This window comes from Sinohyriopsis cumingii, chromosome 16 (assembly GCF_028554795.1).
Source record: "Sinohyriopsis cumingii isolate HCF-2022 chromosome 16, ASM2855479v2, whole genome shotgun sequence".
NCBI lineage: Eukaryota > Metazoa > Mollusca > Bivalvia > Unionida > Unionidae > Sinohyriopsis > Sinohyriopsis cumingii.
Window position 1 is genome coordinate 23694770 of NC_142976.1, and position 17046 is coordinate 23711815.

Sequence of the window (17046 nt, forward strand, 5' to 3'; positions counted from 1 at the left end):
ACTTGCTGAGAATATGGTATGAATAGTACACTTGCTGAGTAATATGGTATGAATGGTACACTTGCTGAGTAATATGGTATGAATGATACACCTGCTGAGCAATATGGTATGAATGATACACTTGCTGAGCAATATGGTATGAATGGTACACTTGCTGAGCAATATGGTATGAATGATATACTTGCTGAGCACTATGGTATGAATGGTACACTTGCTGAGTAATATGGTATGAATAGTACACTTGCTGAGCAATATGGTATAAATGATACACTTGCTGAGCAATATGGTATGAATGGTACACTTGCTGAGCAATATGGTATGAATGATACACTTGCTGAGTAATATGGTATGAATGGTACACTTGCTGAGCAATATGGTATGAATGATACACTTGCTGAGTAATATGGTATGAATAGTACACTTGCTGAGCAATATGGTATGAATGATACACTTGCTGAGCAATATGGTATGAATGATACACTTGCTGAGTAATATGGTATGAATAGTACACTTGCTGAGCAATATGGTATGAATGATACACTTGCTGAGCAATATGGTATGAATGGTACACTTGCTGAGCAATATGGTATGAATGGTACACTTGCTGAGTAATATGGTATGAATGGTACACTTGCTGAGCAATATGGTATGAATGATACACTTGCTGAGCAATATGGTATGAATGGTACACTTGCTGAGCAATATGGTATGAATGGTACACTTGCTAAAAGAGTAAACATGCCTAAGGCATTTCGTTTTTTGCCAGAATTAAGAAAGAAGCTTATGCAATAGCCAACTCTCTCATTAAGTATTTTTGTGTGCAGACAAAAAGATAGAAATGTTAAAATCTCTAAGTTCTGGATCATAATGTATTGGTGTTGGAGCGATGAAGTGAGATGCTGGAGAAACAAAACAGTCATTTTACAGCCTATTTTTACCGGTATAAATGCACACATCTTATTAAGCATCCATCCACATTAAACACTTACCGAAGGAAGAACATTTACCATCCATACCTGCTTATAAGTTGAGTCCAACTGCAAACTGTCATCACATAATGTGTCAGCAGATCTGGATGTATATAGTTTGCTATGAGTAATCAGTAGAACAAACAATGCAGATGGTGATAAGGCACATTATGTGATGGCAGATTAGGTTCTATGTTGTTTGCAGTTGGTCTTGGCTTATAAGCAAGTAAATACAACATACTAATTTTAATGGTGACAAGGCTTATTAATGTAAGACTGACCTAGACATTCTAATTTGGACAACATCGTGTGGCAGTCAGCAATATTTCTCAGTTCCATCACTGCATCTTCGTATGGATATGACCCTATATCATGCCCACTTTCTCTCATGAGACACAGCTCCCCACGAACCCCAAAATCTCCGGGCAGTGAGTTTAATTTTTTCGTCATTACATGCGCCAGAGCAATCTCTTTGGGCTCATAAGCTAATCTAAAAATTTTAAAAAAAGGAGACTGAATGTAGTAATTTTGTTTAACGCAAGGTTCAAGACATAGATTTTTAAAATACAAGAAACATCTTCATAGAACATGAATGCTTCACCACAGTGCCTGAAAGCTGATCTTAGAAATGGGTAACACTATATGCTCCAAACACATCAGTGGTAGGGGTGAAATTGTACAACTGTGTCAGAAACCAATATCTATAGTATTACACAAACTATGATATATATTGATATGCATTAAGAATAATGACTGATAATCAATCATGGCTGCTGAACCTAAAACATAATTTTATAAGGCAAGTATTGTTTAACACTAAGTATCCACCTTTGGTACTGACATGTGTATAGAAATGGCAAAATAACCAATGCACCAATGAATTATTTCAACCCTAATTTGTGGTTGGGTAAAATTGCAAATGTGTACCTGAAATATAGAGTGGCCAAACACACAGTCTGAGAAACTGATATAAACACAAAACTTTACTGAAAAAATTAAAAATTGGTATCAAATCGTACTGCTGCTAAATGTGTGGTGTGTCATAAAAAAGTCAACATCCTGGCAAAATTACAATATACACTTAAATTATTAAGTGTGTGCCCTAGAAATGTGTTGCAAACATCCTGGCAAAATGACACTATACACTTATATTATTAAGTGTGTGCCCTAGAAATGTGTTGCAAACATCCTGACAAAATTACACTATACACTTAAATTATTAAGCGTGTGTCCTAAAAATGTGTTGCAAACATCCTGGCAAAATTACACTATACACTTAAATTATTAAGCGTGTGCCCTAGAAATGTGTTGCAAACATTCTGGTTGTTGTGGTTTTAATGCCATTTTTCAGCACATGATAGGCTATTCATGGAAGCCAGTATAACTGGTGGAGGAAAAACCCCCGAAAACCCTGGTAAGAACCACTGACCCATGGAAAGATACTGGCAAGCTTTCTCAAAAACCACATTGGCCAAGCATTAGACTCCAACCAATGTGGACAGAGGTGAGATGGCCGTGTACAGTAAATGCGAGTGTTTTAGACTACTCTGTCACCTAGGGCCATGCAAAGAGTCTGGTAAAATGATACTAAACACATAAAATAAGTAGTATTAAAGACTAGAAATGTGTTTAAAGGATATATTTGCCACCAGAACAAAACTGAACTTTGTTGAGAGGGGCAGTAATCTTGTAAGCCAGCAGCCATCTTAAATATCCTATGATTCAACACTGACAGCTGCCTGGTTGTTAGAGATAAGAGAAACATAGGTCAGGGCAAGTGAAAGCTAAAACAGTTTCACTGTTCCTGTGAGATTCAGAAAATGGCAGGATGCCAGCTCCCTCCCCATACAAAAGAGCAAAGAGCACATGAAATTCTGTCAAAAGGGATACTTTAACAACATTGTACATGGACAAGGCATATGAAATTCTATCAAAAGGAATACTTTCACCATGCTGTATAGGGACAAGGCACATGAAATTCTATCAAGAGGGATACTTGATTTTATCACGTTGTAAAGAGACAAGGCACAGGAATTATATAAACAGGGATACTTGATTTCACCACACTGTGATGGGACCAGGCATATCCAGCAATCAAATTTTGCCAATTTAAAAACATAACAAACAGTTGCTTGTTAACTCCAAAATTATTGTAAAAACTTACTTGCATTTGCTGATACTGGATATAAGAGGATTTTAAATTTCCTGCACTGCTTCATGCAACAGTTTACATCCCCTCTGGAATTTTAATGATTCCTAAAATTCTAAAAGTGCTAAGATATGAATATTTGTAATATGCTGAGATATTTCTGAAATCTTGTCCAATCATCTTCGATCAAACTGTTTCAAGTGATTATCCAGGATCAAGTCTCTTGCCACTCTGCAACTGTAAAAAACCAGCTGATTGCTAATATCATCCATTACCAACTGCTTTGAAAAATTCTGACCCCAAAATCATTTACTGAGGATAACAAATGGGTAATGATTTAATATTTAATTTATTCAATGAGTTTTTCTTTCAGGGGAAATTTTTTAGACAGAAAGAATAATGAATTTCATTCATTCTGACTGAGACACTATACCTTTCATTTTTTTGGGGGGTGGATAAAAACTAGTCAAAAATGAAGTTGAACAAGTATTGATGTTTAAAAGTAGATAGTACCTTTTTACAACACGATAAATCAAAGAATAAGTGTCCTTCCAAATAAACAGAACATTTTACACAAACAAAATCATTTTTCAACAAAGAATGTCCAATGTGTGTGATGTCACCATGTTCGATACAGTACCAGTTAGAGCACAGTATACAATTCATGTTTACCCTAAAGTTTCACTTTCGCAACTAAACATGATATTGTTGTGATAGTCATGTGAAAAAAGGAGGATTACTGGATGCAGAAATTCCCATATTACTGTAATGTATTTGTGACAAGATGTTTGCGTTATTTGATTTGGAACAGTAGACTAGAGAAGACACAAACAAATTTCATTCAGAGTCAGAACTGCATCACATATTACCACATAAATATGCTGTGGTTGGACGAATATCTAAACCATGCTTGTGTGTAGGGCTGTTCCCATGTTACAGGTATACAACTCACCCCTACCCACTAACCCATTATGAACAGAACAATACCCTTTATTTTTCCTTCTTCATTCTTTTCTTGGGGTTTTACATCATTTTTCATAGCATTATATGCTATACATGGTGTACTAAGCCCCTGTAGGGGTAAATTTGCCATATTCAGAAAGAAGTGACTTTTTTCCCAATTTCCTTTGGGCAGTCAATTTGAAAAATGGTTGCCAAAATATTAATAGTATTAGTAAAAAGAAAACATTCTATAAAGCAGGGTAAAGAAAATTTTTGCACAATCACAGACAATCAGTTAAGAGAATATTGCACAAGAATTTCATGGGTTTATCTAGAACCATTCGGAATCACATAGAGTGATATGTTAACGTGTTTAATATCAGTAATATTAAACTACAAACACTAAATGTAAAGTGTAAAGACCATGTGATAACAACTTATTCTTAGATTATTTGTCTAACCTAAAAAATAACATACTGTTTTTATTCCAGTCTCCAAAAATTTAGTCATTTTTTTGTCATCAAACATTTTTTGGGGCCATGGCATATCGAGTAATGTTTGGGATAATATACTGTGCCAGTCCTTATCTGCCTGTCTGAAACACTCAGTCTGAAGAACCTGGCAAGTGATTTTCAGGTGTAATTAAAGAAAATAATAGGAGGAAGCATTTATAGAAATTTTTATGTCAAATGATGTGACAGAGTAAATTTTTTTTTCCTACTATTTTTTTTTTAAAAGTTGTAAAATTTGAAGACTTTATTCTATTATTTACTTGATTCAATCCATACCTCCATGAGTCAACTATCTTGACTAATCTGATAGACTCTTGCACATCCATCATGTGATACGATAAGTATCAAATATGTGTAGAACATTAAACTGTTTGAAACAGATATTTCAAGTAAGATCTGTAATTCAAACAAGCAGATAACAGATTTTGCTGTATCTTTGCTCTAGTGTGAAAATGAAATAATTTATTCTTTTTCTATGGGCATTTGGAATAAAGAGTGGTCTTGATACAAAAATAATGGCTCCATTTAGCAAAAATAAAATTAAAAAAATATTAAAAAACCAACTTTTACCCTTCTGCTTTTGCGCGAGCCAAATAGCCAATGAAAAACAATGTTTCTAACACAACTAGGCAGTATGTTATTGGATGATCACCTGGAAGTTGGTGTTTTTAGATGTATTCAGAAATAGCTATCAAAATGTGTTTCCTACTCGAATTTCAGGCGAAAACAACAAAAACCTCCAGAGGTTAATGTGTTAAGACCCATGTACAACTGGCTATTTGTGCATACATCATTACAGGGTGTGTGATTTGGATTTTAAACATAGCTTTTAAAAAAAATTCAGTCATATTGCTATCATGTCTGCAGTATTACAGTTTATAGTGATGTACAGCACTAGGGCATCATGCTGCAGACATGTAGCATCATGCCCCACCCAGTCACATTATCCTGACACCAGGCCATCCAGTCCTAACACTAACCTCTTAAATGCTGAGTACCAATTTGCCACAGACATATAGCATCATGTCACACCCAGTCACATTATCCTGACACCAGCGCCATTTTTATAATTCTTTGGTATGACTTGGGGGTGGGGTCAAACCCATGAGCTCCCGCATCCACAGTGGATGCTCTAACCACAACGCCACTGGAGCAGTCACATCATTATCATTAGAGATTAATAGGGAGATATATAGATTAAGAATAGCACCTGCAAAGATAAAGAGATAAATAATAGTACCTACCAAGATTCAAGTCCAGCTGCAAGAGTAAATGTGAACACAACATGTGATTAAACCAATGATGCAGGGTATCCCTAGTTCAGAAAACCAGTGGGACCACAGTGATGGTCAACTGGAACAATTTTCTATATCAAGCAATTCAAATTTAAATGAAATAATTGCCAAATAAAAATTTAAGAGACCACCAAGAAATTCCAAGTATCTCTTAATATTACTTTTGGAGCAGTGATTGGCCAATGGTACACTTTCCTGTATCAAGCAATTCAAAATTAAGAAAAAATTGCCATTCAAAAATTTAAGGGAACACCAAGAAAATCTGCATGGCTAAGTACTTCTTACTGCTGCTCGAGTAAAATAGAGGCTTTATTTCAAATGGTCATACAGTTAGCCCATAAAAAATGAATTCAGTTTAACTGTTATTATTATTGTTATACCTTTCTTGCAGATCGATGCTGGTACATCCGAGGGGTGTCCCTGTGATGGACAGATTGACAGACTAGTCATGATTATCACTACCCTGCACATATTCATAACAGAATTTGAATTTGTTCCATAAAACGGCATATCTTATTACCTTTACTAAGAAAATGTGGTATGCATTCATTATTGGTTGAAATCTGTCTGAAATACAAAATTACCAACTTAACACATACTATACCAAAACCAGGCAATAATAACTCTGTTTTAAAAAACATTTTTTGACACAAAATCTAAGTTATCACTCTGCACTCACATTTTCTGTAAATCATGATTTTTTCTGATACAGAATTTCATTACATGTACAAATATGTTTGAAACAAAACAAACCATATATATTTGTTAATAATTAATGACTCATGAGTTTAAATCTCAAGCGACATTAAGTTGCCTTCCTAAGCACCCCATGACTTTGCAAACGACTACACTGTACAAAGGTAAGATTAATTTACCAAGTGTTCATATGTCCAACTGCAAACTACATATACACCCAGATCTGCCATCGCAGATGTGAATCTAAGCAGTCTGTGAGGAGTAATTAGCAAAACAAACAGACCCTGAACTGCTGGCACATTATACAACAGATCAGGGTCTCTGTTTGCAGTTGGACTTTAGGTATATGTGAGTATATATGGCAGATTGGAAGATGAACTGGATGTCTTCAAGAAACTCATATATAAATTTTCTGAAATATATTTAAATCCATTGTCATGACATATCATGTCTGATTCTGTTAAAAATTTCTTCCATCACATGCCAAATTAAAGTTACATTTGTCAATCTGTTCATCTTACAAAAGGTTATCACAACTTATAATAAGCATGCTTACAGGCTCAGATGTTAGCAAAGTGATTAATGAGGTGGAGGAACTGGCCCTTGCTCATAAATACTGCTCAAAAAAATTCAGGCCAATCAAAAGACTGCATTTGGTGATTTCAGGTTGGATTTCCACATTAGGAATAATATCTATTGCTTTGAAATGTTGAGTCAAGTTTTATGACAGAGGGGCCAAGAGTACCTGGAAAACACCACCCTGGAAGAACAATCATATACCCTCAAACATGCCAAAACCACGGACTGTATACTGGTCACACGAACACAAATCAACATTACGACCATACTATCCAGTCACCTACACACCTGAACAGCATCAGTAATTGTGTCCACAGTGGCATGAAGAAAGCATCCTCTATTAACATGTTGCACTGGTCCCGACCCATTGGGGAGTCAAGTTCCTCATATGCTACAATAAAGAGAACCTGCAGTTTCTCTATATATGTCAACACATCCTCTGTGATTCCTTTCAAGTGCCGATGGTAAGCCTCATTAATCAGTTCCTTTATTTTATTCTCCAAATTATCATAACTATTTTTGTTCAAACTGCATCTGTTTGCTGGATTAGGGTCTAATTCGTCGGACATACCACTGTCTGAGGTTTTTGTGTCTTTTCTTTCAGTGACTTCAGAGTTTCTCACTTCATCTTTTTTCCATGAGTCTTTATTTTCATCATCTTTATCATCATTCTCAAACAGATCATCCATGTTTTCCATACTGTATTTTTCATATTCTTCAGTAATTTGTCTGACTAAAGTTTTTACATCAAAATTCTCTTTTTCTAATTTAGAACTTAGTATCTCTCCCCTGTACACTGCCTTTTCAACATCATCATGAACCTCTGAATAAATTTCACTGTAATCTTTCTTTTCATCTTTCTGACCACAAACTTTGTACCCTACTGATGAAACAGCACCACTTGGACTATTATCCAAATTTTTTCCATCACTGCTATTTTTTACGTCTACCTCTATGTCAGTTTTATTGTCCATCATTTCCTTACTTTGAATTTCTGCAACAAAATCAAACTGGTCCTCAAAAGCTAAATATTTTTGTTTTTGAGTGTCTGATTCATCTGTCTGTGTGCAAGATGGTTTCTCACTGTTTACATCATACACTTCTCTTGACTGGTTACTCAACTCATCAGAATGCTTCATGCATTTCTGAGAATTTGCAGACTGGTATTTGGTTGTTTTTAGTGTGGACTCCTTTGAGGCAGAACATTTCCAGTGTTCATACTCAGGTTTTAATATTCTCACATAAATATCATCCGGCAATGGAACTTTCACTTGTTTTATTGCATCAGCATGTTGAGCAATGGTTAGTAATTTATTAAATATCTTCTGCTGATAAATCTTTAACTGTTGAGTCAAGGGGTGATCCTCACACCTGAAATTATATCAGCTATGTAAATATATGTCCAATATTACTTTTATCATCTCTGTATCTTTAAAGTACATCTTTTTCTACAACTGTTTAACTTCCTCCTCCTAAACTATATTAAAGACAGCCAAATTCACATAATCTGACAGCAGGTTTTAATTTGATAAAATAAACATTATTCTATCCAATAGGCTTAAATCAGATTTAAATTTCTGGTATCATCACCTCGTCCATAGGAACATACATACATACAGAATACAATGATAAAAAAAATTAAGTTAGGAAACAAACAAGCAACAGCCATTTATATCTGCATGATTTCTGGGTAATGATGATCCAAAAATGTTCTACTTGACAACAATAGAGTTCAACATGAAATTATTTAAAACTCCATTGTTATCTTTTCATATTTTGTTTACATTTCTGGGAATAAAATTTAACATGGCAATCAAAATCTCTCACTTCACCTGGGTTGCCATATGAGAGATTTTTCCATCCAGGTTCTGACAAGGTCTTACTTATTCCTGGAATTATACTTGAACACAGCCTGCCACGGTAAATGGATTTTACGTTTGCTCTACCTGAGGCTTATAATACCTGACTGGTTCACAGATATTAACTATTATTATATATCTATCATTATACAACTCATGATAAAGGCTACTTTTCCCAGGGCTGATATGAAAACTTGTATCATATGTATTAAATAGCCATCATTGTACAACTCATGACAAAGGCTACTTTTCTCAAAGCTAATATGAAATCTTGTATTAGGTGTGTTATATAGTCACTGTTCAACTCATAATAAAGGCTACTTTATTCAAAGCTAATATGAAATCTTGTATTAGATGAATTAAACAGCCATCATTGTACATCTGATGACAAAGGATACTTTTGTCAAGGCTGATGTGAAATCTTGTATTAGATGTATTAAATAGTTATTGTACATATCATGAAAAAGGCTACTTTTCCCTGGGCTTACGACAAACCCTGTATCAGATGTACAACTGGTATCGAATTTGATTCCTGGATGCCAAGAATGACATCACCTAACTACCGATGTTTGAAAGGAGTGAACAGATGGAATAAAAGTAAAAGAACATAAAACTTTTCAGTACATGATCAAATAAATAATTGTTATAATAAACACATCAAAAGTAGAATAACTTGATCTTGGTACCTATCTCATTTCTCATTTGATAGCGGATAAACATCAAATTATGCTGAACCCTTTAGGTCTCACAAGAACCAATATCCTTCCACTATCAAACTTGATGTGATCACACAAATCAAGTTCCTCAACAGAAAACCTGTATTTATTATCGGCATATCTGAGTTTTGCAAAAATCCATGTGAGCATACCGATTTTATCTCAACACAAGCAACAGATGTAAACAGCATGTCCATTATCTAAATAAGGGATGTCCAAGTTGTGCACCTTGCCCCTGACACACACACTGTCACTGTCAGACATTCTGATTTATGTTTGTGCCCAACATCAACTTGTTTCATCTAAAGGAGTTTAATGAATCTTGTTCAAAATGAAGGTACAATACAATAAACTCTACCTTACTTATGGGTTTTTGCTTGGATAATAAAACTCCAGACAAAACATTCTTCCCACATAAGTTAAAATGATCATACCTCAAAATTTCTTGGAGCAGTTTACTAACTATCACACTGTTTGCTGGATCTTCCTCCAATCTTTTCCTCCAGTCAAGCAACCAGATCTAGGAACAAAGAATTATTTTGTAACTGGTATGAAAGAAAAGTTTTGGAGTTCTATTATTTAGAGTTCCTTTATATTTTAGATTAATTTTTTTATTGATCTCTCTTTTACCCACTGAAAATGACAACCAAGCCTTCATAAAAAAAATGTTTCTTGCTGGCTTCGGTAAAAAAAAACGGCATTAAATTTCAACCTTTATTTTATAATTTGCTTACTGCCTTCAGTAATTGTTTGCCTTCAGACATCAGGGTAGCCACAGTGACTCTTGTGATAAGTGTGACTGATCCATTACCTGTAGAAAGTGGGAATGAATCATGCCTAAATCAGCCATGGCCCAATGTTGTGGTGTTTCTCTGGGCTGGACACTCAACTCCCATTTCCTATGTACCAAATAGCCTTTCATATGCTGATAGGCTCTTAAACACTGATCCATTAATCAATCGATTATGCCTGGTGATTCAACTGGTTAGAAAATGATCTAGCTTGATAGAAATTTAAATTCACAATTCTGCATTAGGAGAATAAAATTCCACCTTCAATTTGTAAATGAAATCTAAATTTGTCTGTTATAAGCAAAATTTTTTTTAGAAAAAGGTGAAACCTCAAGCAAATAATTTCATTCAGGATTTAAATTTTGTTACTTTCATCATAACCAATTTCTCAAGTGTGATATTAATAACTTGAGAGAGCCCAGCAAGGTCATCCTTACTTTTATCCATGGTTCAGGATAGTTACTGGTAAAAGTGATATAATAACCTGTGATATTTATCGTATGGTTTATTTTCAGCTTGTAACTGTTTCAAGTACAAGATATATTGGGGTGGGGAAGATGAAGAAGGAATAATTAGAACAAAACTGTGGTTTAAAATTGCAATATGAATTGTGCATGAAATCCATCTGTATGTTCACAGCTAAGACAAAAATATCATAATTCTGAGATAATATCACTGAGGTGGAAGAAGCCAGAGAAACTGGATTAGACCCACTGATCACCAATTAGTGATCATTTACCCTTATGTCATGGGTACCTGCATGTGTTGTCGGCAATGGTAGCTAGGTGGCAGAACATGCAAGTAGCATTCAGGAGATCAGAGTTCAATTACCCATCTGGCTGTGTATTGGTTTCTGTGAAATTTGGTGGATGGGAGGCATCAGCCATTTCGTGACCTATCAGGTATGACAGTCCATCAATCCAAGTTGAAAAGGGTTCTTGCAGTGTCCATGTCTTCTGAAGGCAGGAATGTTTCACTGGTATGTGCATGGGACATCTGCTTGGGCACCTTAGGTGACTGACTGCCTGACTGCCATTAAGGTTTCAGCAGTGTCCTATAACTGTACTCTACTCCAAATCTTTCACAAAACTATTCTGACCCATAATATGGCTAGACTGGAATAAGACTTTCAACTTTTGAAATGTTGAATAAACTTTAATAATTGTGGTTGCATCAATTGATAAATGTAGGGAAGATTTCCACTGGTCAAGACAAAACCATGTGATCAGGCCCAGTTGAATTTATATCTGCATAAACTGTAAGGAGAACTACTTTATACTAACTTCTATAAATAAAGTCACGTGCAAAATAATTAATGTAAACACTGAATCAAAAGGCATACACACTGCAGGCTTTAAAACTAAATAAAAATGGTTGGCTTATATTTAGAAACCTGAATCAATGGATTTTACAGAATCAAATAAAAATCTCTAGTTTTTCTGAATATAGATAATTCTTTCTTTGATTAGATCTGAAAAAAACAACAACAGGGAAACTCAAAATCTGCCAAGAAGAATGTAGGGGCTATAGCACTTTCACTTTCCTCATTACAAATGAATTTAAAATATAGGTAAATTTACATAGGTATTGAGAGGACGAGGATTCAAAGACTGACATTATAACAACTGGACTCACAGTCAAATAATGTAAGACACCAACCCTGATAGTTATGATGTGGGGTGGGTGAGAGATCCCACTACTATCCCATTGTAACTGTCTTACTGTTTGACAACAGGACCCCCATCACTGTATGCATTTACCAATAATCTTAATTTCATTTGTAAGCAGTCCCTGTAGGTAGCCTAAAGTGTTAATGAACACAAAAATATATTTAATGAATCCAGTTTTTTTTAGTCACGTGTCTGGAAAATAACGATTTGGTCAAGTCAAAATCAATTCATGAAAGAATTAGTCCAAGACTTACGACTTACTTGTATGTCAAACAAAACAACACATCCTTTGCTTTGAATACTGAACTTCTACACAGATCACATATGCCAATTTATATAAAATATTAAGACCATGCTGTGGAATGTTCAGAACCTTAGATCGCCTATCATTGGTTGAATTATTTTTGTTTGATGCTGTCATAATCATTATGTTACAGATGAAGAATCCCCCATTCTATAAATAGCTACACAGCAGACGCCTTCAACAAGAATTCATATGCTTAAATAAGGCTCTAAAACTGATAAGAAATATTGTTAAAAAAAAATAATGAAAATAAAAGAATTAATAAAATATTATGATGAATTGCAATTATAAGAGTCTAATGTTGTTTTCTTCTGAGTTTATCATGGTATTAACTGTCAGTTGCCAACTCACACAACTTACATAATGCACTTCGGGCATTATTTGCTGTGTGATTCGGCAACTGATAGTTTATGCCATGATAAACTCAGAAAGACAACAACATTAAACCTTGAATGATGGAGGGGCCCAGACTAACCATGCACATTTTTCCCTGTTACATTTGCATGTGTTGGAAGGAAGGGACTGAACCCAGGACCATTGATAGGTAAAGTGTGTTACCATGGTGCAATCCAACCCCATAAAATGGCACACATTTCAAAGTGAAACACTTACTTCTTCTTGTTCAAACTCTAGAATTTTCTTGTAAACCTGTCTCTGCTCCTGTTCTGCCTCAGACATTCCCACTGGAGTGTTAAACCTCCTGCAAACACAAGATAGTTGCATGACTTGTGGCACATCTCAAAATAACCCGCTCTATGTGACACTCCCTCTCCACAAACTTATGAAAAAACTTGCCACTTATGTCTACCTGGTATATGCCATAAAGTTATGCAACACTGTAAAGGACTCTTAGAAAAATCATGAACTTAACTGAACACCATAATCATGTAAGAATAATGTACGTAAAAACATAAGAAAATCTTGGGTGTGCTTTGTTTTGTGAAATGGGGCCCTGGCTTTGAATTTAACATTGTTTTTCACTGCTGCTAGTAGGACTAGTTGCACGATTTTAAAATCTACTAGTCGCCTTAAGTTTTCACTAGTCCCCTAAAATGTAACTAATTCTTTGTAATCACTTAATTATAAACTTCTGTGAGATATAAAAAGAATTCATCTGTACCAATGAAACTTCCAGAATGCATTTTTACCTTAATTATTCAATATTCCAAGCATTATTAAATGGGTATGGCTACTAACGTTTCTAGAGAGAACCACCAAAAGTATGAATTTTACTAGTTCCTTTAGTTCTTGTGTTTAACAGACTGCTGCTTTGACACTCGTAAGAATAAATGTCACCATGAAGCTGTATTTATCTTAGTGGATGATCTTAATTTCATACAAACGCTGAATAATATAGTTTCAATTAATATCTAAACTTGGATCATCTGAATTTCATCAAAACTAACACCATGTTCCCTAAATAATTCATAAATACATCAAACAGAAACCACTGCAGAGATGGTAACGATGTTCTGACATTCTGACGGACTGCAAATTAGTTCTGCTGGAAATTGCCAGTTATGAACATAAATCTTATTCTTTATCTTATTTTTAACTTAAGTTACAATTTCAAACTCCTTTTCTGACAAAACAAGCAAGGGATGCCAAATCTTCAGGATAGGTGTCTGATTGCCTCGAATGTCAGTCATAACTGTTCCCAAGAAGTCGTCTTCAATGATTTCTTCATTAATGGGAAGTTGCTAAAGACACTGCCAAGAACCACCAAACATATGATGATCACCCAAGCATACATGCTATCAAAAAGAATTTAAATATGTCTACCAAATTTGTCTTCTCTCATGTCATTGAAGACTCCACAGCTAAAGCCATATCAAACATCAGTATTAAGAAGGCAAGTGGGATAGATCTTATTTTCACCAAAACTACAAACTCATAAACTACACCCCTGACCAAAACATTTTCCAAACAAGACTCAAGGAAGCTGAGGGGGTCCTGATATTTAAAAAAACTATCACCATGTCATTTTTCTCCCAACTTGGAACTCTCTTAACAAGCCATCTGCAACCAGATCACTAATTACTTTCATTGACAATATCTTACACCTGTAACTTTCTGCCTTCAGAAAGGGTTTCAGCTGTCAAAGAACACTAATGTGACTACTGGAAGTCTTGTGCCTATCCCTTTACCAAAACAAATATACTACAGCTATTTTGATGGATTTATCAAAAACATTCAATTATTTAAATCATTAAATCCTCCTTCAGAAAATGGCAGCTTATGAATCTTCAGTAAACACTATGGCAGATTACGTCTAAAACAGAAGACAATGTGTCAAAGTGGAAACTGAACTCGTTCATGTGCAAATATAAATAAAAGGGTACCCCAGGGATCAATTCTTGGTCCCATAATTTTTAATATCTTTATCAATTACATCTTTTTGATAAATTATTCTAATCTATGACAACACTTGCCAACATTCATCATGTCTTAAATAGTATGAAATCTACTTTGGAAATGGAGTGCAATACCATGATTACATGGTTTACCAACAACAACATGAAAGCAAACCCTGACAAGTTCTAAGCTATTGCACTTGGTAAGGAAATAACTTGTGACTTTCTCTTCTAAGGAGGCTAATATATCTTGTAAAGATTCTGTAAAACTTCTTGGAGTCAGTTTGGACTTTATGCTAAACTTTATTCAGCAAGTCACTGAAATTTATCAAAAGCATTTAAATATTTAAATGTGCTCAAACGAATTGGAAAATACCTTAAACCGAAGAAAGACTGGCTGTGTACCACTCATTCATCATCATCAAATTCTATCCCCCAACCCGGCACTTCAGCAGTCTCACAAATATGAACAAGCTTAAAGAACTCCATGAGGCGGCTCAGAGATTTGTCTTCCACTATATCATGAAACCTTACTCAGAACTCATGGATTATGCAAACATATCAACTCTCCACATTCAAAGAACGAAGACCATGTCAACTGAAGTATTCAAAATGCTAAACAAGAAATTTACAGCACACTTAAATGATCTGGTAGGTATTTTTAATTTAAACAGAATCTTTTTACCCTTTTAGGTATGTAAATGCTATGGAGGTATCAAACATCAGAACATCTTAGTAGCGGTTACAATCTTTCAGGTATGCAGAATCAAAATTAAGTTTTAAATCACTATTAAAGACCTGGTCTGAGAACCTAACATGAAAAAGCTACATATGTAAATACAAAAAAGTTGCTGGTGCTACCTAAATCAACTACATACTTAACTCTTAGAACTTAGCATTTCATAATGCTTGTGACTATCATTACCCTAAATGTTGGTTATTCAATTGCAACTAGTGATTGCCTAAATGTTGGATTGTGTTGATGGTGATAGATAGATTTTATATCGTAAATGTGTCCATAGTATGTTTTACATTGTCTACCCTCTTCCTTATATACTTAAAATAAGCATTCATGTAAATGATATGCTAAGGATTAGACATGTCAAAATTTTTGGAAATTTCTACCGGGTACCCGTCAATGATAACGATCTGTTACCCAGGTACCCAATCCAAGGGAAATTGTATTAAATGTGAACCTGAACTGCTTTGTTGTAGGTTCAGACAAGCCAACCCCCAAAAGAGGTATAAGGGTAATTTATTACTAATATAAGTGGCAAAATTGGTAATCATAAAAAGAATAATCTACATATTACATACCATAATTACAAAAAACTGCATGAAAAACATACATATTTATTTTATTTAATGTACATTTAATTTTGCTACTTACCTGGTACTGCAGTTAAAACTTTTGTCACAAATCGGCTAAAGTCATGGGGATTAGTAGTTAGTACAATAGTATAGACAAAAGAAATGGGTAAATTATTTATGCAAAACACTAATTTTAACGTCTCAATGTCTACAGTAACTTTCACGAAAATAGTCATAAGTCCACAAATGATGACTGTAGTTGTAGTATCATTGACCTGCCATGGTTCATCCTTTAACGATGGTCTGGTGCAACATCTTGTTACGTTTAATAAAGTCCCTCTCCTCTAATATTTTTCAGTCATATAACATCCAAGAGTCTCATCGACACAGCCCATTTTTTTTACGATATCTAGTGCCATTTATTTTCCATTTAATGAGACTGGTCCACTACATATATAGTATAAAAATAGAATGAATCTTTGACAAGTGATTGCACATTCAAGAATCCTGTCTGTTTTAAGTAAAATTAATGCAAAAATTACGGTATTTACACGTGGTCATTTGTTTTTAATTTTATTTTAGTGTAATTAAATAACAATGATTTCCCTTGCATTTAAATATTTCAGTGAAAAATTTCATTCTGTATAGTTGTCCATTTTGTACCTTTTTCCTAAGATGGTATAAGAAGTGCATGTTACGGTAACCAAGTATTTGTGTTGCCTTTGCTGTGACAAAAATATCTACCTTGGGTTTCCCACTAATTAAAAAAAAGGTCTAGTAAACAACCTTGTGAACAGCGGCCCTGACTTGAACAGCTAATACTTGCTCCAGGGCCATAAACTTGAGGCAAAAAGGCATTAGTTAAACTGGACATTTATATTGTGCTTTCTTTTATTTGAA

At 34.7% G+C, this 17046-nt stretch overlaps 1 protein-coding gene across 1 annotated transcript in view; it reads right to left on the reverse strand.

The window, feature by feature from the left end:
• LOC149780076 (VPS9 domain-containing protein 1-like) overlaps positions 1 to 17046 on the reverse strand; it is a 68362-nt gene that overhangs the window by 15345 nt on the left and 35971 nt on the right. Inside the window, exons 8-11 of the mRNA XM_089936835.1 lie at positions 13094 to 13181; positions 10151 to 10236; positions 7430 to 8512; positions 1250 to 1458 (exon numbers count right to left, since the gene is read on the reverse strand). Of these exons, the coding sequence (XP_089792961.1) occupies positions 1250 to 1458; positions 7430 to 8512; positions 10151 to 10236; positions 13094 to 13181 (1466 nt within the window). The remainder of the gene's footprint in view (positions 1 to 1249; positions 1459 to 7429; positions 8513 to 10150; positions 10237 to 13093; positions 13182 to 17046) is intronic.